Here is a 23297-nt window from a genome sequence, read left to right as displayed (position 1 = left end):
TCCCCAAAGGCAGAGTTGCAGACTTGCCTTGGAGCAGGACACTGAGCCCAGGAACAACCAAGGACCAGGACACACCTGTATACCAACTGGCCAGTCCAGGCTGCACTCCTGGGAATGAGGTGCCTTGGCTGCACATGCTGCCTACGCCGCTTTATGATTCCAACTCACTGTCTAGGTTTCCTGTATAGTGCTTGGCAGTGTTTTACACACACTCGATAGGTTGGGGGTTTTTTGCCTTTATCCTGCCCTGCTTTTACTGCTGCCTGCTGGGCTGTCAGATGCAAACGGTCCAGAGGAAACAGCAGGGAAGTGCCAGTTCAAGAAAAGGCTGAGGATGAGGCTATATGAACCAAAGAAAATCTCACATAAAACCTCACAGAAGCAAAACCAGTGGAGGAATACATCGAGCTCTGTCAGCTGCAGCAAAACAGGCTGAGCCCCCTACAAAACAGGCATATGTATAGATGACAACAAGCACCCCACGTCCTGCTGCTGCAGATGGTTGTGCTTTCACTTGCAAGCTCCTCTGGACTTGTGCTGCAGGGCTACAAGGAGCTGGAGAGCAGCTCTGTATTCTCTTTCTTTCTGAAGAGGGGTCAAACCAATGGCCAAATGGGTAATACTACACATCGCCCACAGGATGCAGGGCTGCCATAACAAATCATTCCAAGAAGATTGGCTCACAAGGCCTGAGGGAAGGCAGAGCACAGGTGAAGGAACTGATGAGGAGAAGGCTGTCATCCGAGACCAGACTCCATGCCCTGTGGCCTTCCAAGGAACACACTACTCTTTCTATGACAAACTGGACAGGCCAAGTCCTGCCTGTTGGCACTGCCTCTGGGAGTATGAACTCTGGATGGCAATAATGGAAGAGAGACAATTCACTGAGCTGCTTACAGCCTGCTTGCACTGAACAGAGCATAAGAAGTTTGTCAGCTTTAGAAATATTCTGCCAATATATCCATGAACTCCTAACTCAGAGAAATTAGGAAGGCTTGTCAATAGATGCAAGAACTTGAACACTGGTGCATGCAGCTACAAATGTAAGCCTGACACCCGCACACATCAGTGACACAGCACTCTTGAAAACACTCTCTTGCCCTGCACACAGTCTCAGCTGCATTTCTATGGAGCAGGAAAGGCAGATTCAAAGAACATTTCAAGAGATCTCTTTTAAGCATCTTTTCTTTCATATGGTAGCTTTGTGAAAATATCTGGGATTGAAATGGAGTAGCTGAACTGCACTGACCTGTGAAAGTGCCACGCTTCATTTGAACTATTTTGGCTTTATTTCTAAGCTACATAACCTACTAGAAGCTATAATGTACTGCTACAGAGAGAACATTCACTTTTTAGGAAGGTACTTATTACTCAGAGATTCAAACTCCCAAGACACTCAGAGAGACTCAAATCTCCAACAGAGAACACCCCTGGTAATTAAGAATCTGTAAAGATAGTGCCTAAACAGACCAACAACATGCTCAACAGCTGGAAAGTGGAAAGCTGCAGAGCAAGTCCAAAATGAAGGGAGGAGTTTCTGACATTTGCTTTGGGTGCTTGGCTTTTTGTCTTGTTGTTGGGTTTTAACCATCAGAAGGAAAATATGAAGCAGGCACAGCAGGGTGCAGACGAATTCCCTCCTTTAAGAAAATGCACATTTCCTAACAGACGAGAGCCAGAAGGTTTTCCCTCCTGTGCACCTGAAGTTAGCTCAATATTCACCTTATTTGAAATGCTCTCACAGCATTTTCATCATAAGTTGAAGTCAAATGCAGAGGTTTGTACTAAAGCTGCTGCGAATCAAGGAAACTGGTAGATGTAAAAATCAACTTTTACAGATCAACGCATAAACATCAAGTGTCCTTAAAAGTCTAGCAGATCAGACATCACAGACACCAAGATCAGTTGGTTTTATTCTGTTTTCTATTTTTTTCCCTGCAACTCATTTTCAGTTTTATCAGAGACGTCATAGTTTTAGAGCAACAGCTAATTGTACAGTGAAATGTTAGCATATAGCTATATAGCATACAGCAGTCTATATCTGAAAAGTCCCATTTGTTTAATCTGTCACCAAATACCTTCTCATGAGCAAGGCAGAGTTGAAATCTCAGGGCTGAAGTAATTGTGCCTGTTTTCTCTAATGCAGCTTGACAAACAATCCAATAAAATAAAAAGTCATTACCTCATTGATCGCAAGTAACAACCCGAGACTCAAGACATCTTAAGAAACAGAGGAGGTCACAAGAATGGGGCACATGAAAGAGGAAGAGCTTACACAATTGAATGGTACATGGTTCTCTAAATCCATTGATATTGTCATATTACATTATATATTTGAAATACTAAAAATTAATTCTTTTACAAAAAGCTTACTCTTAAATAAATTACAAAGGACAAAAATAACAGTAGAGAGTCACAGGTTTTCATTGAGGAAAAACCAATTTATGTTTCCACAACAGCTACAAGGATGCAAGTGAGACAAGATGGACCCTGGAAAGTCCCCAGGGTTGTACTCTGAAGCTAGAAAAGAGTCTTTGAACCTGTCAACTTATCATGTTTCTGTACAAATAGCTTTTAACCTCTGGGAGTCTTCCTAAGAATTAAGAGAACTAAGAAGTCTCCTCTGGAGCCAAGTTTTAGAAGCATGAAAAGCCTCTTGTGCACAAAGAGAGAAAGCCTTCAATTCTATGATTAGGAAAGAAAAACGACTCTGATATTATCTGCCCAATTTTGCAGTGTCCTCCTTAGACATGCCCTGTCACCTTTTCTTTCCACACCACACAAAGCAAGTCATTCTTACTGTAATGGAACAGAAGCCAGTGAAGAGCAATAGGCATAATGGCTGAACACCTCCCTTTCCACCAGAACATTGCACTTAGGTTTTATATTTTACCTACCTTTCAAAAAATTGTCTTCAAAGAACTGGGATGAAACTTTCTGTGGATAATTTACCCCAGCACCCCAAACAATCAGTGGAGTTAAAGTTTCTGAGGGATGACCAGCTCCGTGGGATCCTAAGATACACCAAACAAGGAAACAAACAAACAAACACTTTGAGACACCTTGTAAAAACAAACAAAACCTACATGTATGTCCACATGTACTAAGTTCTTGTTACAGCAGGCATACTAAAATCCTGTTATAGACCACCTGTTCCAGCTTTGTAGCTTATTTTTATGCCACTGACAATAAAGGCTAAATTCAAGTTTCAAGCTGGGAAATCAGTACCAGTTAAGTTAAGCTTATAAACACAGAACTTTGTATATTAAAACCCCCAAACTGTTATCATACAGAAACTGAAACCATTGTATTTGAAAGCCTCAAAGTGCAGAGAAGTTAGCTTTACTGAAACACACGCATGTGCCTATCCTGAGCATCTCACCGCAACCAGGAATGGTTAATTTGAGTAAAATTACGTGTGCAAAAAATAATATAGAACTAGTGTCTGGTTCCCAAACAAGAATTAGACTTCCATTTCAAAATCAGGAAGTAATATGCAGTGCAACTGTCATCCTTTACCCAGAGATACAAGTTCATTCTTAAGATTTTGAAGCTTACTCCTTAAAGGCTACTCCTTAGCATATTCCTTAAAGACTGCTAAAACATGACTTCCCTCCTGAGAAACTGATTCCTTTCAGATTAACATGTCAGCTGCCAAAAGGAGGAAGCTTGAAAACTATGACAACTCAGCAGCAGCTGACTAAAGCAGAAGCCACACAAGCTTGAAAAACACGTTGGACATTGAACGCAGAGGGTGAGGTACCACAGCAGTGAGATAGCTCATCCTCAAAGGAAATTACATTGTTAAACCCTATGTTGGTCACTGCACAGTCTACAAGATTATACATTTTCTTTATACTGGCACAGACACACACTCTTCTCTGTGTGTATAAATACATATTTTAATAAACATGAAGGACAAAGAAAGGACACTGTTGTACAGCCTCAAGGCTGTTCCCAACTTCATGCCCAATTCTGTCCTTAAAACAATCACTATGGCAAAGCTGAAGACCCAACTTTGCTTTCTTTAAACAGCCCTAAGCTTAAGAATTCACAGGTCTGGGAATCTGATTTCTGATGTTCAGAAATCCCTTGGAGGGCACTCTCTGGGCTCAAAAGCAGCAACACCTGCTCTTTCTTTGGAGAACCTGGGGAAAGAGCTGATGGAGATAACGCTTCCTCCATCTTCCAGGCATCAGTTTTTTCTTTCTATTCCAAGAAAGTGAAACTGTAGTGAGCTTACATTGTAGCTGAGCCACCATCTCATTCAGCATTTTACTGAGACTCTGCCTCCATGAATACTTCAAACAGACACAGCTGAGACAGGCAGCTGCATCCACCCTCTCCCTGTTACAAGAATCATGTTTCAGCCTGATCTGAATTATAAGAGGGGAAGAACAACAATTACTTTCAGTTGGGTCAGTTCCCTGTTCTACCTCTCAACACTCTCCAAACACACCTTTTCAGGGGAAAGTACTGATGTCTAGTTCTCTGTCCTCTGGTCCACTGTACCACACAGAAGTACTTGTACCAGGACAGCAGCAGGAACAAGTGGCTGAGGTGAGGGGGGTATACAGCCACCTATGTTGGTGGTCAGCAGTTCCATTTGACATCAGCTTAAAGCAAAATCATGGAGTCAGACTGGGAAAGCAAGTGACTTCATTGGTCTTTGACAGCAACCACAGTTTCTTTGATCATGTCTAATTCAGAACTTTTCCCTAATAAGTCCCCCCTGCCCTTTTAATGTCTAATTTGTTTTAAAACTGGTGAACACCAAATAACCACTGAAAGGCTGCAGCAGTTGTGATACTACAAGCTCAAATAAAAGTTACTGAGCTAGCCTTCAGACCACTCACCGTGGGCCTGAGCAGTATCTCTGGGTTTGCTCTTGGACTCACTAAAGTCAACCTTGAAGTTATTAACACTTTTGGCAGAAGATCAAGCTTTTTTCTTCAAGACAGAAAGAGTTGACACACTGTGACAGACCAGCAGTTCTCAAAACCTGAAGAGTTACTCCCAACACCTTTGATTCCCCCTTCAAAGGATCCAGTACATAATGAGAACACCCCTGCAGCACATTCTGGCAGCTAAGAAGGCCAAAAGCATCCCAGGCTGTGTTAACAGGAGCATGGTACAGCGAAGGGATTCTCCTCCTCTATTCAGGATCTGTGAGACAACCTCTAGAGACACACAGAGTAAGATACCGAATTTTGCCATGAACATGCCTGATGCAGCCTTGGGTCAAAAGTATCAGTTAGTAGTTATGAACACACACAGCATTACAAGAGGTACTTGGCACTTCCACTGACTGCACACAAGGACAGGAGCATTCTTCTTAAAAAAATTTAAAAAAATATGTATAAATGAGTTTACCACCATAAACTCTTCTCATCTGCCCTTGGTCTAGCTATGCCAAAATTGCCTCAAGGCATTTGGCCACTGTGGTCATGTCCTTCACTAGTGCTCCCTGTGGGTATCAGCGTGGTTGATCCCTGCCTCACTCTCCTCTCTGTACTCTCAGCTCCTCCACCTGGTCTCCAGCACCAGTGTCCTCTAGAAAGATCACACAGTAGTCCCATCCTTTCTGCTGTGCTTAAAAGGCCAAAATAAGCAAAAAGATTCTTTGCATCCCAACACACTCCCTCCCTGTAAAGTTAGTCACCAGCTCCTGGACAGATTTGCCACCTTTTCCAGGTGCTGCAGAGCACCAAAGCTAAAACTCTTACATGGGCTGGAAGAAGACAAGCTTTGCTGTTGGCAGTCAAGCAACACAATCTCCTCCTGCTTGGGCTAGTTTTCTGCAGAGGTGGCATTCAGGTCTTTTCATCCCTACTAGGAGCCACCAAGGGAGTTAAGCTTCACCTTATTAATTGTCTTTATTTTGTCTAGATATGGAACACAGCTGTCACAGGGCTGATGAGTGCCCCTGTAGCTAATTAACCATTTCCTAATTGCATGAATTTTCCTATACAGGCAACACTTAGGACATCAAATCAAAGCAAGGGCTCCAAAGCTTCTAATGGGACAGAATCTAATCTCTAACTCCAGATGCCCATAAACTCAGTGGACTCAACATTTAAAAAGACTCACCCCAATCTGTCATTCCATGGTCAGAAGTTAAAATAAATGCAGTTTTTCCATCCTTTCCATAGAAACTGTCAATCATTGAAGAAATTTCTTTCACACCCTCATCAACTTTTTTAATATTCTCCCTGTATTCCCTTAAAAAATAGGAAGAAAATGTTAGATTCAAGGCGGCTCTCACACTTGGTATAAAGCAAATTATCCATGGTCATAATGCCAAGTCCTTCGATTATAGACAGCTTTATCCCCTACAGAACCTCAAGCTAACAAAAGGCTTCCTAGATGTAAAATCTCTCATGCTCTGAGTCTTATGTGAGACATTATATTGTCACAGCACAGTTTGAAAGTTCTTGAAACCACAGTTTCAAATGAATTTATGTTTCAACTCTGACCTGTCCTTGACTTAAGACAAAAATTTTATCACTCAGAGCTATCAGGTAAGTTAAGGAGAATAACAAAACTAAAAAATTCTGGAAAACTCAAACACCTTAAATTTTAGGCTGCAAAAATAACCTTAAGGCACTCACTTAAGAGCAAAGACAGACCTCACCATGCAGGCACTGTTTTGAGATGATGCATAGATCAGGATAGATCCTAGAGTTCTGTAGACTAGAGGCTCAATAAAAACTTTGCATAGTCACTTTTTAGAAAAAGTGACCATGATTAATTTTCAGGCTAATTTTCTATTTGTTGCTGCTGCTAAAGTCAGTTTTAAAACTTTGTCTTCAAAAATCATAACAAATGAACAGGAGATATACAGAAAGTGTGAACTTTGGAATGATGTAGGAAATCAGAGTACGAATTTTGAGAAGTATGCAAGAATAAAAAAAAAAAAAAAGAAATAAACCTCTACATTCAAAGAGTGTGAAGAAACAAAAAGAAAGTTCTCAAATAATACACTTTGAGAGGAACTGGTGATGAGAACTGATAATTTAAACTCTTCTCTTTGTTCAAGTGTCATAAGGAAAGCCAAAATATAATGCTGCGATTTGCAGCCATTATTGCCAGGCTTACTGTTGTCCATAAACTCAACCACATCATTTCAGCAATGGGGAATCTGAAAACTGTATCCACTTTATGTTTTCAATTGCCATTTCCTACATATCCTCTAGATTATGTGTTGGCTATAACTAAGACAATCTGCTACAAATCAGACATGAGTACAGGAGTATAACCAGACATACTGCATACAGCAAAAATCTGTCACTTCTACAGATAGGATCTAAAAACCCCAAAACAATCCAGAAAATTCAGAATATAGGCAATCATGGTGACACATATAACCCCCAACACTACAAGTCTTGTTTCTGGCCTGATACATAGCATTGTTAAAAGAAGCTACTGTATGCATTTAAAACTAATAAGAAAGATATGCTTAATATCTCCATTACCTTGAGTTTGGCCGATGTGCATGTCCATTTGTGTCGATGCCTAGCAAATGCAGAAAGAGAACTACTTTCTCTTCATTCAGAGCAGAGAACAATGTTTGATTGCTTCTGGAAGAATTAAAGAAGTTCTGTGTGGAATAAGCCATTCATATATTAATGAGGAAAATGGAAAAAGTTAGGCAGCCTATTAGAAGTAAAATACTGCTGGTTTTATGTCAAAATACTACTAGTTATTAGAGTTAAAAAAGAGAAAAAATAATTCCTTCCCAATTTACTTCTTAGACTATACTGATAACTACTATCAATATAGTCAGCCCAAAGTTTCAGCTTGTCTAAGGCAACACTCAAGTTGAGCTGTCCTTTTGTTATTTTAGGAGGTTTATTCCTTGGTTTTTTGTTGGTTTGATTTGGGATTTTGAGTTTGCATAGGCAGAAATACCAGATAACTCTTTATCACCCCTTCTTTGCCTCCTGTATAAACAAGACAATGAACAATTCCTGAGCACCACTTAGAGCTTTACATTTCTATTGATTTACTGAGTTTGAACTGGAAGCAAAGGTCTCAAATACTCTTGCTTTGGAAGCAAGTTCTGCAGGACTGAGATACCAAGCTACAACTTGTTTCCAGAAACTAAATTAAAACAGAACAAAACATGACACACTTTGCAAATACATGAACTACAGAACATACATCTGCCTTGTGCATGTCCTACTTAAGCATCCCTGAGGCAGATGCCAGGGGAGTATTTTCCCCTCAGATTGAATGAATCTTGACATGGCTATTCTGTGTTAGACCAGCCAGATTACAGCAACGCAAAATGCAGGCAGACAGCTAGTCCAACATCAGCTCCTTAGTAATAGCACTGCCCAAGGAAACAAAGCTGTGTAGGGTTTTAGTTCCAAGAGCATCTAGAGGACCCTTCAGTATACTAACATAAATGAGAGTGTCTTTGAATTTCATGCAAGAGTTCAGGGAAAATGCTGGCAGAGCCAGCGAACCATTTCTGCCACCAAAGGGCATGACAATCCACCTGTGACTGCAGTGGAGCTCTTAAAAACTAAAGCTCACACATTCTGCGAACAAAAGTCAGTGCACCCAGAGAAAAACCAAACTGGCAATGATAGTATCATAGTAAGCTCTGTCAGGAAACCATGGCAGTATGCAATTCCACCTTTTTAACTCCCTGAATATACACAAGCCGCATGGACTAAGATTTTCGTGCTCTCAGCTTCAGCTCTTGTTCAAACAAAATCATGACCAAAGTTCAGAGATATTTTAAATAAAGATACAGGAACAAAATCCAATCACATTCAATAGCAATATAATTATTTTTAGGGAGATTTCTACTTCCCACTGACATCTGTCTGCCTGCACATATTTGACCACAGACTGAAGAAGCCTTCCACAGCACACTGATAATTTGCAGAATACAGTATAATTCTGTTTTCTTGTTTTTAATTAACTTAAAGGAAACATGTCGAAACAGGAAACTCCCAAAATTAAATCCTAAAATGTAGATCAATATAAGAAGGCACATATTTTTCTTTCACAGAATGATTAAGTCAAAGAAACCATTCAGAGGAAGGAAGGCAAGGCCTAAGCTTCTCTTGTCCCACCAGACAAGTCCCCATGACATACCAAACCATCCCACTCCCCCAGTCCCAGCTACCTCATAACCCACAGCAGCAGCATCCAGAAGAGCTTGCTCAAACTGGCTAATTAAGAACAGGATGACAAAAGGAAGAGGAGTGCAACCTAAGATGTGATTTCCTAGAGCAAATAGCAGGTTTATCCCACGGAACTTTTAAAAAACTGAACCTCCTCCACACAGTGAGTTGGACTCCATGGCCACTAGTTTTCTTCCAATCTCCTTTTTATATGGTTCTGTCAACATTTCTATAATTTTCTGGCAAATAACAACAAAATAATGCACTGGCTACAACCGATATGTAATTTAATAAGATCGGCAATACATTTCCCATTAAAACATTTACAGCAAACCGTGAACTTAAATATAATGTAATACTAATTAAAATATCACAGCTGAGGTTTGGTCACAAGTATGTGAAATCTTTATCTAATCATCTCCTTCATCAGATGGGAGAAACCAAAGAAGAAAAAGGAAGTGCCTAGAAGGTCTACCAAACACATGATCTACAGATGCCTGAACAATATATGAACTTATAGATGTTAAACATCTAAGTTGCTGGGGACAGTTTGTTCCCTTAAAAAGAACACTCCATGGAAGCAGGATCCTTTAACAGAGCCAATAAACTGATGCTGACTGCATGCATGTACAGGGAGAAAAAGAGACCAAACAAGTGTTTTCCTTTCACAAAGTTCCTTCATATAAAATCCAGGACAATTTAATTTAACTGGTTGCTTAAAGCTGCGCACAGTGATTTGTGCTGACAGGAGAGTTTAAATAGTTGTGCCAGTTTTCAGGTGTAAAACAAATGTACAAAGGCAGGTTTAGATCAGTTGAGCATGATCATGCACAAGACACCGACACATACTTAAAATAAATCATTCAATCACTGTACTGCTAATTAAAGCAGAGCTATCTGTATTGAAATCCACTGGCACAAATCAATATCGGGTCATGGCACTGTCAGCAGAGCTTCAAAGTTTAATATAATTCAGTTCTGGACTTCAGCTGCCACCCTACACAGAAGGGACAGTCTGAAGGCTTGGATGACCTTCCTCTCACAGAAAGGAGCCAAAGGAAGAACAAAGTACTGTGCTCAAAATGGGAAAAGACTAAAAAAAAAAAAAGCGAAGAAATGTTTGCCGTCTATACTTATGTGCCCATTTAAGTCAGAAGACATCAACTGAGTATCCTGAGCATATCCTACTCTTTGGTCATAACAAATTATGGTTAGGTCATTACTGGGACTCATCTCCAAGACTGTCTGAGTTCCTGGAATTTTAATCTTTTGACTCTAAAAGAGTTCAATCTTACATAATTGTTTTTCACAAAATTATTTAAAAGAATCAGAAATGCACTAAGAAGACTTTTTTTCTGTTAATTAATCTAGACTCCTGGTATTTTGTTCCTTAATTTTCCATAGCACTGACTCAAACTATGATTTAGGTAAATGTTATTTAACTGAGAATCATCAGGCCATATCACACTAGATTACACATAAGTATTTTGAAGGCTTCTGTAAAAAAAACAACCCAACAAAAAACCCCAAACCACCAAAAGAAGCCAACCCAAAACCCAGGAAAAAACCTCACAGTCAATCAACCACATGCCCATCTGGAACTCCAAACCACTCCCAAGCTATTACTGCATGTTAAAATTACCGAGCTTTAATGCAGCTGCAGATAAAAACCCCACAGTCTAGTCTATGCTAAAGTCTCTGTCCCAAGAAAGGGATCACCTTGTATCATGAGCAGGCATGACAGGAACTATCAAGTATCACACATTTTTCTTCCACTCATGATTTAAGCAATCTGTTTCTGATCCATACAAATAAAAACTAACCAGAGTTTCCCACCTCCTGACCAAGTTACACTTTCTCAGCAATTTTTAAGAGAACAAGCAATTCCAGAGTGTCAGCACTAGAAGCTCTAACATTAGTTAGCCATTCTTCATTTTATCCTCATCTTTTTTCAGAACAGAGAAAGGCACAAGTGGCCCTCACAATGCTTGGGATCTGCAGACTGCACAGTAGTGTCTTTCACTTCCTAAAAAGGCAGAAATCCAGGGACCACCTTGGCCAACATAAGAGTTAAACAATACGTTGTTAAATACTTGAGATAAAACTCAAAGGAGTTAAAAAAAAAGTAGGCAAATCAGAATTTAGGTTGGAGCATACTGCCATGGTTACCTATATATAATCTCACTAGGATAGCTGAGAGTTGCTTGAGCTGTAACAGCAGGGTGACCTCAGTTTCAGTAAGCCTCGCATTTCACACTTCTACAACAATCACTGCTTTGTAATTGAAGAGATGATTAATGGAATGTGCAGTTTACACCAGTCAATCAAGTCCTATCCATTCACAGTATGAAAATAAAATGGGCAAAATAAGTCTTGAAAATAGTGGTGTTGGTTCCAAGGAAAAAAATAATCAGTAATGACATATACATTAAACATATCATTATAGTTTGAAAGGAGAAATGCCATTAGGTGTTCTGAAGCAAAAGAAATTCAGTACCACCCTCATATACCTGTGCAGATCCAAATGAGAGCAGGGTGCAAGTTTAAGGCAACAGTTACTCAAGTGTAATTGACAGCCTAATTTGATTTGTATTATTCATATGCATTACAGAACACACCCTGGCACAACTGCACATTCAGGTAGAGGATGGCAATTAGCAAAAAAACATCATTTCACCCACAAACTCAGAAAATCACTTCCCTTGAAAACTGGTAAACTATAATGAACTTATTCACCCTATGCCACTTTTCCACCTTGGCTTCTTAAATAGATGCTGATTTGGTTTGTTGATTTACTGGGTTTTATTTTTTGCATGATTTCATTTATGCTGGTTAGCGAATATTAATGCATGCAGCCCAGAGATCTCATGGAAGAAGTTATAAGTTTTAAACTGCATTAACACTGTTATGAGATCCAGAAAGTAACTCACTCAACTGTTTCACTGATACAGATGTTTATACACCAATGTCCACTATCAGCATTTCGCAATCCAGAACAAGTGAGGTAGCATGGAATAACATAAATACAGGAATTAACAGATAATCAGAAATTATCTGCCTTGGACTATTAATACTTACAGTGACAGTGTCACAGAAAACAAGCCATGAACCAGCACTCACCCAAGTCAGCTGAGCAGAGCACCATGTGAACAAGTTACACTGCTTCAGGGCCTAAGCTGCCTCTGCCTCCCCCTCTCTTGCCCCCTAACCTAACTGTGACTCCTCTGGCAGTCACAGCATAGCATGAACCTCAGCAGATAATCAGGAGCCAGCTACAGGCATCAGAAGAAGCCACACTGTACTATCACAGTCAGGGTACAAGCCAGACAAAAGTGAAGTCAATACTATTGTCCATTTCTTCCTCATAATGAAAGCTAACAATTTCTGCCATGCTGTAATACTGGCCATAAAATCCTTACCTAATCACATTCAAGATCTTAAAGGGTCTGCAGCACTCTAAAATGGGTTTCAGACTGCAGGTAAATTTAAGAAGAAAAGCCAAGAATGTTTTTAAAAGGGCACTTTTATTAGTGCTAGTTTTTTAATTAGCACCGAATGAGAAATATTTCCTCTAAGCATCCATTACACTAGGCATGAAAATTGATTCAAGCAATTTTTACTTATGACCCCAGGTCACAAGCCTTTCAAGTATTTCTTACTTTCTAGATCTATGATAAAGTTAACATCTAGCTATGCTTTCTATAAACAGGTAGCATAAATATATTCTCTGCTTACCTTAACATGATCAAAAACCCACACGTCAAGCTTGGCTGCATCTTGTGCCCCAAAGTCTTCGCTTTCTGCTGCGTAACAGAAGGTATAAACGTGATCTCCTGTAGCACCTGCAGGAACAATACAAATACCATAGGAGATAGATAAAAGGCTTTTTCCTTTTCTCATAGTAAAAAAACCCTGTCACACACAGGAGTAGAAACTTATCACGAATGACAGACCTGAGAGAAGTCAAAAAATTTTTCTCCTTATTTTAAGCTTTCCTGTAATTTAGGGTTTTGGAAGTCTGGATAACATTTCACCTCATTAGTTATTAGCATCTCAGAGGAATGAGGAATAACGTTATCCAGTATGTTCAGGTGAGGAAATAAAGTATGGAAAAGCAGACAGGAGCAAAATAAATCCCAGTTCAAGCAACTTAAAGAGAATTTGATTTTGAAACCAGGAATTTCACTGAGAAACTTCTAACAGAGGAAGGTACATATTAAGAGCCTCATTTGAACATGTGTTTTGGTGGGAGGTTGTTTAAGAAGAATATACTCAGCTCTTGGCTGTTAAACTGAATTATACAGACAATGCACTATCAGTAAGGTCTTTTGCACAGGCAAGCATCATATATCACATAGAGTGAAGGCATCAGGAGGGTTACTGTATAACAATTCTAGGTATTGGAAGCCCAGTGGGACAACTTTTGTAAGACAATATTCAAAGTCTGCATCTTTAAAAGATGCATCCAAAACAGAAAATGGAGAACTACTGTATTATGTTCAGTCACAAAGTGCAACATGAGGGCCACCGATGTGCAAACAAAGCATGTGGACAAGGTGATTTCATTCTCTACTCACTGTCAAGAGAAGAAAGCACAGAAGTGTGTGTGTGAGAAGATGAAAACCTAGAAGAAAGTAAACTTCAGAACTCCTGGAAAGATCTGAAGCTAGGTGAAGTTTAATTAAATAATTCAGTCAATGGCAGAGCTGTTACAGCTTGGGGATGCCATTTATACCATGACTATATAAACTCCCAGAGGGGACACTGTACTTCAATCAGTTGATGACCAGACAGAATATAACTGATTTGCTGGATGTCACAATTACATAACGCAGTTGTGTAAGCTTCCAGGCTTGTGAATGAGCTAACATCCCAGTATAAGGGAGCTGTTTAACCAAGATTATGTGCAAACCCACACAAAGGGATGCAGGTATTTCAGGCCAGGAAGATGAAAGCTAGCACGCATTTTCTGGTGCAGCTTTCCCCTGTGCCCCAGGAGATGTTACTACTACTTAGAACCCAGAACACACACTGCAGTCCTCAGTCTGAAAGGAAAGGAAGAAAATACAGCCAGGCATTAAAAAGGGAATTCAGGAGTTCCAATTGGTGGATAAATGAGTTCAAAAGAAGAAATAAGTCCTGTCCATCACTGCCAGGATGACTGGTAGTCTAAGAGGATAGAATGCTGTACAGTTTTTCCACAGTGTCACAGCAAACCCAAGAAGACTTCCTTTGAGAAGTGCCACCCCAAAGAAGCCAAATGAGAGTGCACATTTTTCAGACCGAGCAAAGCAACACATCTACTACTTAAGCATTTGAACCCACCCACACCTGCACTGCAGTGACAGGAGAAACAGTGGCAAAATGAAGTCATGCTAGGAAAGTACTGGAGTGCCTGCATAGCTGATAGAATAACTGGGTTTTTTTTTTTTAAAAATGAAAAATCCCACTATGCAAAATGCTACAAAATATTATTTTGTTGTTGCTGTTTGAGAGGTGGCAACACTTTCTTTAAGTCTGGGGATAAGGAAGCACAGATGGGATAAGAGAAGCAGAAGGAAGCCAGGGAGGAAAGCATTCATTAGAAGCAAGCACAAACCTCTACTGGGTTTAGTGATGCCATTACACTATGGGAAATAACTGCAAGTACCAGAAACTCCCCAAACCATACACCAAGTACTTCTTTTGCTGACTTGTCTGGCACACCATCTCAGCATCAATATTCAAGTATTAGGATCAGCGATCAAATTAGCACCCTCTTACAACAAGATTTACTCTCAGTCTGTTAGTGGGGTAGGTCCTGTGTCTGACAGGCCTTTCATGGGTCAGAGTCCCGACCAGCAGGAGACTTTGCAAGCAAACACTGCAGGTACAAAAAAGAGGAAAAAAAACGCTAAATGCACAAGACAGACACTGAGCCAGACAGAGTGTGGGCACCAGAGAGCTGTCATTAAACACAGCCACGTAAGGGATGTGAGAAATTCTGCCTTGGTTACCAATAAGGAGCTAAAACAGGAGATTGAGAGGCTTGTCTGTCCAGAATAACCCCGACAACAGTTTGTCCAGATTGTCCCCATGGTTTTAGATGATACCCTTCTTCATACTCCAGTTAAACCATGACCCAGCCTTTCTGAAGGCTTCCAAGAAAGAGAAAGAGAACTCACAGAACAAATGGCAATCTGGGTGTCACAGACTAGTATCTACTTCCCTTAAGAGAAGCAACAACTTCAGTTCCTTTTACAGCATGACATTTAATACTCTGGATTATACTCCAACCTAGACCCATGACAAAACAGTACAGGGCTGGACTTTTCAAGTCAAAACTCAAATTCTAGCAAGTCTAGAAGAGAAGCTCCAAGTTTTAAGGAGCGTTCTGGAAACAAAAAAGGCATTTTCAAAGTACATTATTTTCAGATAATTTCAAGGTTATGATCATAGAAAATAAGGTTAAAATTAGCACACAATTTGTGAGTTCAACTATTTAAGTGAGTTTAACTATTAGGAATGAACACCTTTTAATCTTGCTCAAGATTCAAAGGTACTTCAGACATTTTCTCAGACTAAAACAGTAATCACAGTCATTAAGATTCAGATAAATTTAGATTTCATGCATATCTATTTGATATTGAAAGAGGTTTGTGAGCATTTTATTTACCTTCTCTATAGAATTCTCAACCACTTCCTTGAAGCATTTATTTTATTCCAGAAGTACCTAGAGAACATACACAATGATGGGAAACCAAAGATTTTTCTATCCTTCCCAAAAAGCAGCAGATGTTACATAGTCTTTATGCATCATCCAAGAGAAGTCAGGAAGCAGTTAATAAAAATCTGAACTTTTTGGCATGCTAAGATACACACAAGAAAAAGTCCTGTGACCTCACTAATTTGCAACATGAAAAAGAGAGAAACTAAGCTATGCTCCCTTATCTCCTTTTTGCCTTTTCTGTAAAAGTGAAGTTAAAGAACAAACACTTGATTCCATTCCCTTCTGTATGATAAAACTTTGAAAGAAGGGGAAATATCACTTTCTAACTAAAAGAAATTAATTTTTCTATCATGAGAAACTGTAATTCATTTTTCCCCCACAGATTCTACTTCTCAGATATATTGCTGCACTAAACTCTTGCCAACTTTGGGGGATTTCCCTTCCCCCTGCAAAAGGAAGCTCCATTGTTGATGCCACTCAGAATAAGCCATATTGAGAGTATTATCCTCGTACATATCTTCAGATAACATCAAAGTTGCTTCCAAGTCCTCTGCTTATCTTCTTACTCAAACAAAACTAGTATAAGGACAGGGCTCTGGGAAATTCTTGAATTCTTCAAATGTTTTCCCAAGAATAGATCTCCAAAATGTAAATAATCTGTGCAAGGGCAATGTACTACCCTTCCCATCTCCCCAGCCACCATCACACTATTCCCAAATTACAAAGATGTAATCTGAGGTCATGGGAAATTAGTAGGAAATGTTTTTACAGTTTATCATAAATTTATGAGGATCAAGCAAAGAACAGGAAAGAGGGGTGTGGGGGGAATATCAGAACTACAGGGGGAAGAGACAAGAGTTCACAAAAAGTTCAAGAATCATCATGAGAAATACGACACACATTTTTTCTAAACCAATATTAGATTCCACTCCTATCCTGCCTATCTCATTTTTCTCATTTGTGAATACCAATGCTTAGAACAGAACAGCAGCATATGCCATTAGCTTGTCTCCTTTGTACTTCAGTCTGCTTATTCTGAGATTATGGGAAAAGGTGTATACGCACTCATTCTTCAAGAAAAAACCCATATTAAACTTGGAGACCCTTTAAACATTTGAAGCGTTGCTCAGCAATCTCTGCATGATCAGTTGCACTGGGCTGACAAGACTTGAACACACTGCACACCATGGGCAAAAGACCTCACCTTCAGGAACACTCCCAGGCAGAAGAAAAATCCAGCTGCAGGCTTGTAAACAAGGTATTTAAACCTCACCCAAATCAAAAACACTAGGTTATTTTAACTAAGAGTGTGATTCCTTTAGTATGCTGATAGAATTAGGTAAGGCTTATTTGAATGGATGAGTATTAAATAGGGATACCCCCATTAAAAGCTCACTTCTTTTCCTCCACCCCATCTTGAATTAACGAACTAGAAATCAGGTATACACAAATACACAAACTGCAAATACTTTATTCACCTCTTTTTCTAAATCAAAAATTCTAAGTGTGTCTGTTTTACTACCTGTTAACTGTGTGCTAAAGATTCACAAAATTTAAGCCTTACCTTTTGCAAACATTGGCAAAATATCTGGGCTTCCCCAGCTCCAGGTATATTTACTTTCATTGAAAACAGAGTCAAATTCCACTGGATTCTCCTTCCATCCTGTTAAACAAACACACCTGGATTTAAATGGAGTTGCCAGAAGATTTCATTGACTACCAAGATTGATAGTCCATGCAACATGTTTTGGTTTTGGATTTTTTTGGGTTTTTTTGGGTTTTGTGTTTGGGGGTTTTTTTGGCTTTTTTTTTTTTAGGTTACCGTTACATTATTTCACCATGAACTCCAATTTGTGAATCTTGGTCTTACTTCCATTTCAACCTCTATTATAATTAGTCCTCATTAAGAAGTGAGATGGAAACCTAAGTCAATCTCATTCCACAGGGATTTAAACAGGCAAAACACACGGCTGGTTTACCTTCTAAACAGCTAAAATTCTTCTGAGTTCTAAATCCCCTGTTGTCTGAACTCAGCTTTTGGCACTTCAGGCAACAAATTACACACTCATACATCATATGTCCAGCAGTCATGTTCCACCTCATCATAATAAAACCTTCAAGATTTTCTGTTGCCACAAAAAAGTAGCTGACAGAAATACAGAGATGCTCTTAACGACAATTCCTGCCAATCTGGCATTTGTAGCGGTTCTCAGAAGGAAGAATCCTTTGAATAGGAACATGGACAAGGCCAAGTAATTCGTTTTACCTCCACTGTCCAAAACCAAAACACATTTTGGATCTTTGGGCCTGGAAGCCTGGAGGAAGGCAGAGCACCACACAAATGACCAAGTCAGTAATGTGAAGGGTTGTTCCACATTATTAAGGCCCCACGCATGCAGTAACAGATAGCTCTGGACAAAACAAAAGCCTGGGCCTTTTGCTTTATTTTGCTACTGATTCTCCAACTCAGGCTAGCAATGGTGCAAGACACTGCAGTTCATTTCTTGTTTGCAACATCTACTTACATTTCCTATTACATCCCAAATGATAATTAAAAGCTCTCTTACACAAAGGGATAAGGCCTGAAGACACTCCTGCTTTCAGGCCTAGGGTGCTAAATTTTACCACGTTACAAAATATTAACTTACAGAAATTATTTTCACAGCTATCCATATTAAGAGTAGAAAATCCATCCAAAATTACTATTTTGCATATACACTTGGTATACAAAGCACTATGCAGGTATTTTTCAGTAATCATCTGGAAGCCCAGCACATCACTGAAACACGTGGTTTGGGAGGGCAGTGTTCAAAGCCTTAGGCCCAGCATACCTTTAGCAACTGCACTGACATCTTCGTAAAATCCAGCTATAAGTGCAACGTGCCCTGGTCTGGACTCCGTTGGGACGCGGGTGTGAGAGATTCCCCAGCTCCCATTATTCTCCAAAATACCTCTGAAAACAGGACACAAGGCAGTTAATGCTCAGGACCTCTTGAAAGTACAAGGAATTGCAGATAAAAAGAGTGACAGGTAGATGTGAGGCAGGAAATGCAAAAAACCCCAAAGAACAAACCCCGACTAAAGCTGATTTTCACTACCACCTGCTGTGCAGTAAAACAAGCAGAACATTAACCTGCAAGTAGTTCTATATTATAACACCCCGCAGAGAACATTACTATTGCGGCCATCAGCACTGAAAACAGATGAGTTTAGCTGATGTTCTAATACACTTAGAATTAGCATACTATTTTTTCTGCTGCCTTCTACTTTAGCTTATGTTTTCTTCCCCCTAACGGATTGTTTCTGCCTGGTGTTACATTTCTTTGTTCTTTCGATTTAGCTTGAAAGTGTCTAGTTCAATCTTACCTTACTCATTAAATAGGCTCAATTACAATTAGCTCTTGTGACCATGTCTGCCTTTATCTGTGCTGAACATTGGAAGCCAGAATCAAGAGAAATCTAAGCTGCAAATAATTTCAGCAACAATAAGAAAATTTAAGAAAACCTTGTACCTTTTGCAATTACACTAAAGGAGAATAGCTTCTCATCACATACACAGAAACACATCAATTGTCTAGGGTTTATGCACATACAATAGTTACAACAGATAAAAAGCAAAGAAAACAGAAGACAAAGCCCAAGAGTAAGAAACAGCCTCATAAACTATTCCTGTCGGCTGAAGATATGAACAGCTGGAGCCTGTTGGAAAGCAAGTGGTGAGCATTACCATATGCTGTTTTCTTGTCTCCATCTTCTGGAAGAAGAGAAAGATTCCCTTGCTCACTGTCAGAGCAAGGATAGGAAGAAAACAAACCACACCAGGACATACCTTATACTAAGTTTTAGGAAAAAACAGCACAATCTTCTGAACAAATTAAAAGCACTCTTCAACAGTCAAATTACCAGGAAATTGTATTTTTATTGCTCATGATATAAGACAAAAAATTTGCTGTATTTTTGTCACACATGTTTTAGTCCAAGTAGATTCCAAGTTCATGCTCTGTAACCTTGTTTTTCACAGAGATTTTATACAACTGTTAATTACAAGATCTATACACTCAACTGTAAATATATTTCTCACTAACAAAGTACGCAGCAAACTAAAACCTAAAACTTCAGACTCTACTCTAAGGCCGCAGTATTCACAGTTTGCTTGTTGGGGTTTTTTTAAACTCATCTTAGACCTCACATTCTCAGGCCTACTTGAAAGTACACAGAACTACTTGGAATAGCCCAAATATTACAGTGAGAAATATGAGAGCATATAGAAATGTAGCACTCTGACATGTTATTCCTAGCTCTCATCTCAGCTACGTTTTAAGGCAAGTTGGACTGAAAAAAGAATGGATTAGAAAAAACGGTTTAAGTATTAGTTAAAGTGGTTTCTAACTTATTCTCACTAATGACTGATCAAAATGTATTGCACTCACATTCATGGAAGATTTAAGACAAAAATAAAACACTTGTGGCTCTCCTCATACCTCACTGTCACAACAGGTAGGAAATTGTTTTAATTAGAATTTGATTTCTATTGCACTGGAAACTCATCCTTTACCTTTGCTTTTGTGGGGCTGTTGTCAACAACAGGATGACATTGGGATCTGAAGTCAACAATAACTCATCCAGGCAGAAAAAAACTATAGCCAGATATTGCCATTTACCTATTCAGAATTCATTTAGCTATTTTGAATTATTTCAAAGCCTTTTACTCAGAGCATCCAAATTAATTTCCTTGACAGTACAAACATTAGCTACCCATAATAACGATGATGAACACGAATATGATACAGCGATATGGCTTAAACATGACAGGCAAGGAAGAAAACACCTTGCCTGAAATTACCACTGCAGCAATTCAGACTACCTACCATCCCTCACAGCTATCACAACACTGCTGCAAAACAGATTTTCCAAGAATATTTGTAAAAGACTAGGTATTTAGCATGTATCATCCAGCAATCTGCTCCAAGCCTAATGAATATTTATTTCTAATTTTACTACCTACTAAAACTTTGCCTCTATTTATAGCACATAGCTGCAAGAACGGTCCTAGCCCATTTAAAGGTAATCTTTCCTCATTAACAACACAGCAGTTCCCAAAGTGCTCCACCTGGATAAGACTAGTAGTCTGGCTGGTATGTTGGCTGCTACTATAAAGTGGATAAGGGACTGGAAATTTGGCACTTAGCAATGAATTCAAAAAAAAGTAAATTTTATATTAAACTGCATATACTTTGGGTTACTGTTACTGAAAATGGAATGCTCAGACAGCAGTAACTTGACAGAATAAAAAAGGAAATACTTCCAGAAACCAAGATGTGATCTGGCTGACCTGTTTATAAGGTTAATTTAACAAAAGTTGTGTAGCTCAAAGGTTTGGTGACAAAACACTGAGCTATTTGCTTCAAAGTTGTGGTAGCACATGTAACAGATCTGAAGACATGCTCTGGGCTACCTGGCTCCCCACAATTCAGAAGGCATAACATGTTTCATGTTTTCTCTTTTCATCACCTCTCATACACACACACTCACACATACAGGTACTTCTATGCAGAATGAGAGACAAGAGAATACAAATGGCACTTCAAACCTCTACTGGCATTTTCTTCTACTCAGTGACCTATCATCACCTTTGCTTGTCAGAAGGCAGTTCTTGCCCTCCACTCACCCATGTGTTTTCGGTGCAGGTGACAATGTTTTACTTCTACAGATTTTGAAAGGAAGTCTCTAACTCCACAAACCAGGTAAAACAGAGACAGGAAAAGTGCCAACTTCCCAACACTTGACAATTTGATACATGGTTTAACTTTTTTCTAGATAGGCACTATAATGATGCTAAAACTTAAAAAACTCAAACCACTTAATGGCAAAAATACCCATTCTGACTCTTTCCTGGTCACTATCCACCACTGCTCCTAGTGATGGGGCCATTACAGCGTTCACACCTTGATGGTGTTGATTGATGGTGCAAAAGACCAACAGTTTTACTGCTAAGAAAAGAAATTGCACTGGAGTAAGTGTGAAGTCCACTGCTACAAGACAACATGGAAAACTCACACTGCTGTGGCAGACATCTGCCAGTGGCAGACAGCACCTTATAAAAACACTAAAAGCAGCAGAAGCAGCTACTAGTAGGCCCATATAAGCTGGCAAGCAGTGCAGCAAGGACTCCTCAGATTTCCTTAGTTGACTGCAAAAGCCCTAACAGCTTCAGATGACTGATTATTTGGGTTTGCTCTGATATTCAAGCCAGACCAGTGCCATTACAAGAAGGCAGTCTTATTTAATGCCATATTTATTTTTTTAGTCTAAGAAATTAATTGCCTTATGACTAAATAATTACTTTGATATAAGGAAACAGGAAAAACTAATGAAAATTAGTTCAAAGCACACAAGGATATGACTTTTAGCACTTTTTTTGTCAGGATTAATTTTTCACAACCTTAAAACAAGTCATTTCATTAAGTAATCAGACACACACCAGAAAGCACAAGTAAGGCAGCAGAGTCATGCATTCAAGAAGGGTAGAACACAGAGGAAGTGGCAGTCTGCTGTTAGATCCATTTAGGACTTTTTTTTAATCACTCCTTAAAAAGCGTCATCAGTAGCTTAGAGTTAGAAGACGAGCAAGTTACTCCTAATCTGAACACGCTCAGGATTGATACCATGCTGATGTGAATGAAGAAAGTTGACGCTCCTCTTGGTTACTGGCTACCTGCTGTTAGTGTTCAGGGGACAATAATGACTCAATTCACTCCGCTCCTGTTTTAGCAGCTTTCCTGACAAGGGACATCAACACAAACTCATGCATTTCTGCAGAGTGCAATTGCAAAGTTTGTTACTTCAAAGGCAGAGGGAAGGCAGTACTCAAACCACCACAGCTCCATCATTATTCTTGTTTTCTTTTCAACATCACAGAACTGCCTCCAGAAGTTGAATGCTACAGATCAGAGGAGTTTTCTGCTGGACTTACCGCAGGTAAGGTGCCCTGGGTGTACCATTGCTGTTCAATTCATACAGCGAATCTGCTCGCAGACCATCAGCAACAAAGAGCACAAGGCGTTTTGCTGGGGGTGGCAGTGGAGTCTGCTGAGGAGTCATTCCATGGACAAGGGGAGAGCTGAAGTAGATGTCAAAAATGGAGACCAAGAACACAAAATGCACAAGGAGACCAGCAAGTATGAAGACTGGTATGTCCATGGCAACAGACAGCTGGCAAAGTCCAATTCTAAGAAGGAGTGAGAAAAATAAAGTTAGGCAGATGAGACTTATCAGAATCAATATTGATTTCATTTGCTATAGAATGGGAGTACCACAATCACAGTAATCACCCAGGATCCATAATCAATTTCTGATTCCAACAAGCTTTTTCCCCCAGAAGCTTTGGTCAGAAGTCACTGCATGGTTAATTCAGGCTTTCAGATAGCCATTATGTCTCAGCAACTCAT

General features: G+C 39.5%; 1 protein-coding gene across 1 annotated transcript in view; it reads right to left on the bottom strand.

Annotated features, from left to right (window-relative positions):
• The window catches only part of PIGN (phosphatidylinositol glycan anchor biosynthesis, class N), an 86243-nt gene extending 63194 nt beyond the window's left edge, over positions 1–23049 (bottom strand). The window contains exons 1-7 of the mRNA XM_009083883.1: positions 22823–23049; positions 18681–18802; positions 17414–17512; positions 12876–12982; positions 7476–7600; positions 6091–6221; positions 2898–3014 (exon numbers count right to left, since the gene is read on the bottom strand). Coding sequence (XP_009082131.1) covers positions 2898–3014; positions 6091–6221; positions 7476–7600; positions 12876–12982; positions 17414–17512; positions 18681–18802; positions 22823–23049 — 928 coding nt within the window. The remainder of the gene's footprint in view (positions 1–2897; positions 3015–6090; positions 6222–7475; positions 7601–12875; positions 12983–17413; positions 17513–18680; positions 18803–22822) is intronic.
• Positions 23050–23297: the final 248 nt, after the last annotated feature.

Source organism: Acanthisitta chloris, unplaced genomic scaffold, assembly GCF_000695815.1.
Source record: "Acanthisitta chloris isolate BGI_N310 unplaced genomic scaffold, ASM69581v1 scaffold5971, whole genome shotgun sequence".
Lineage (NCBI taxonomy): Eukaryota > Metazoa > Chordata > Aves > Passeriformes > Acanthisittidae > Acanthisitta > Acanthisitta chloris.
Note: the sequence above shows the minus strand (reverse complement) of the source record. Positions and strands in the feature narration are given on the sequence as shown.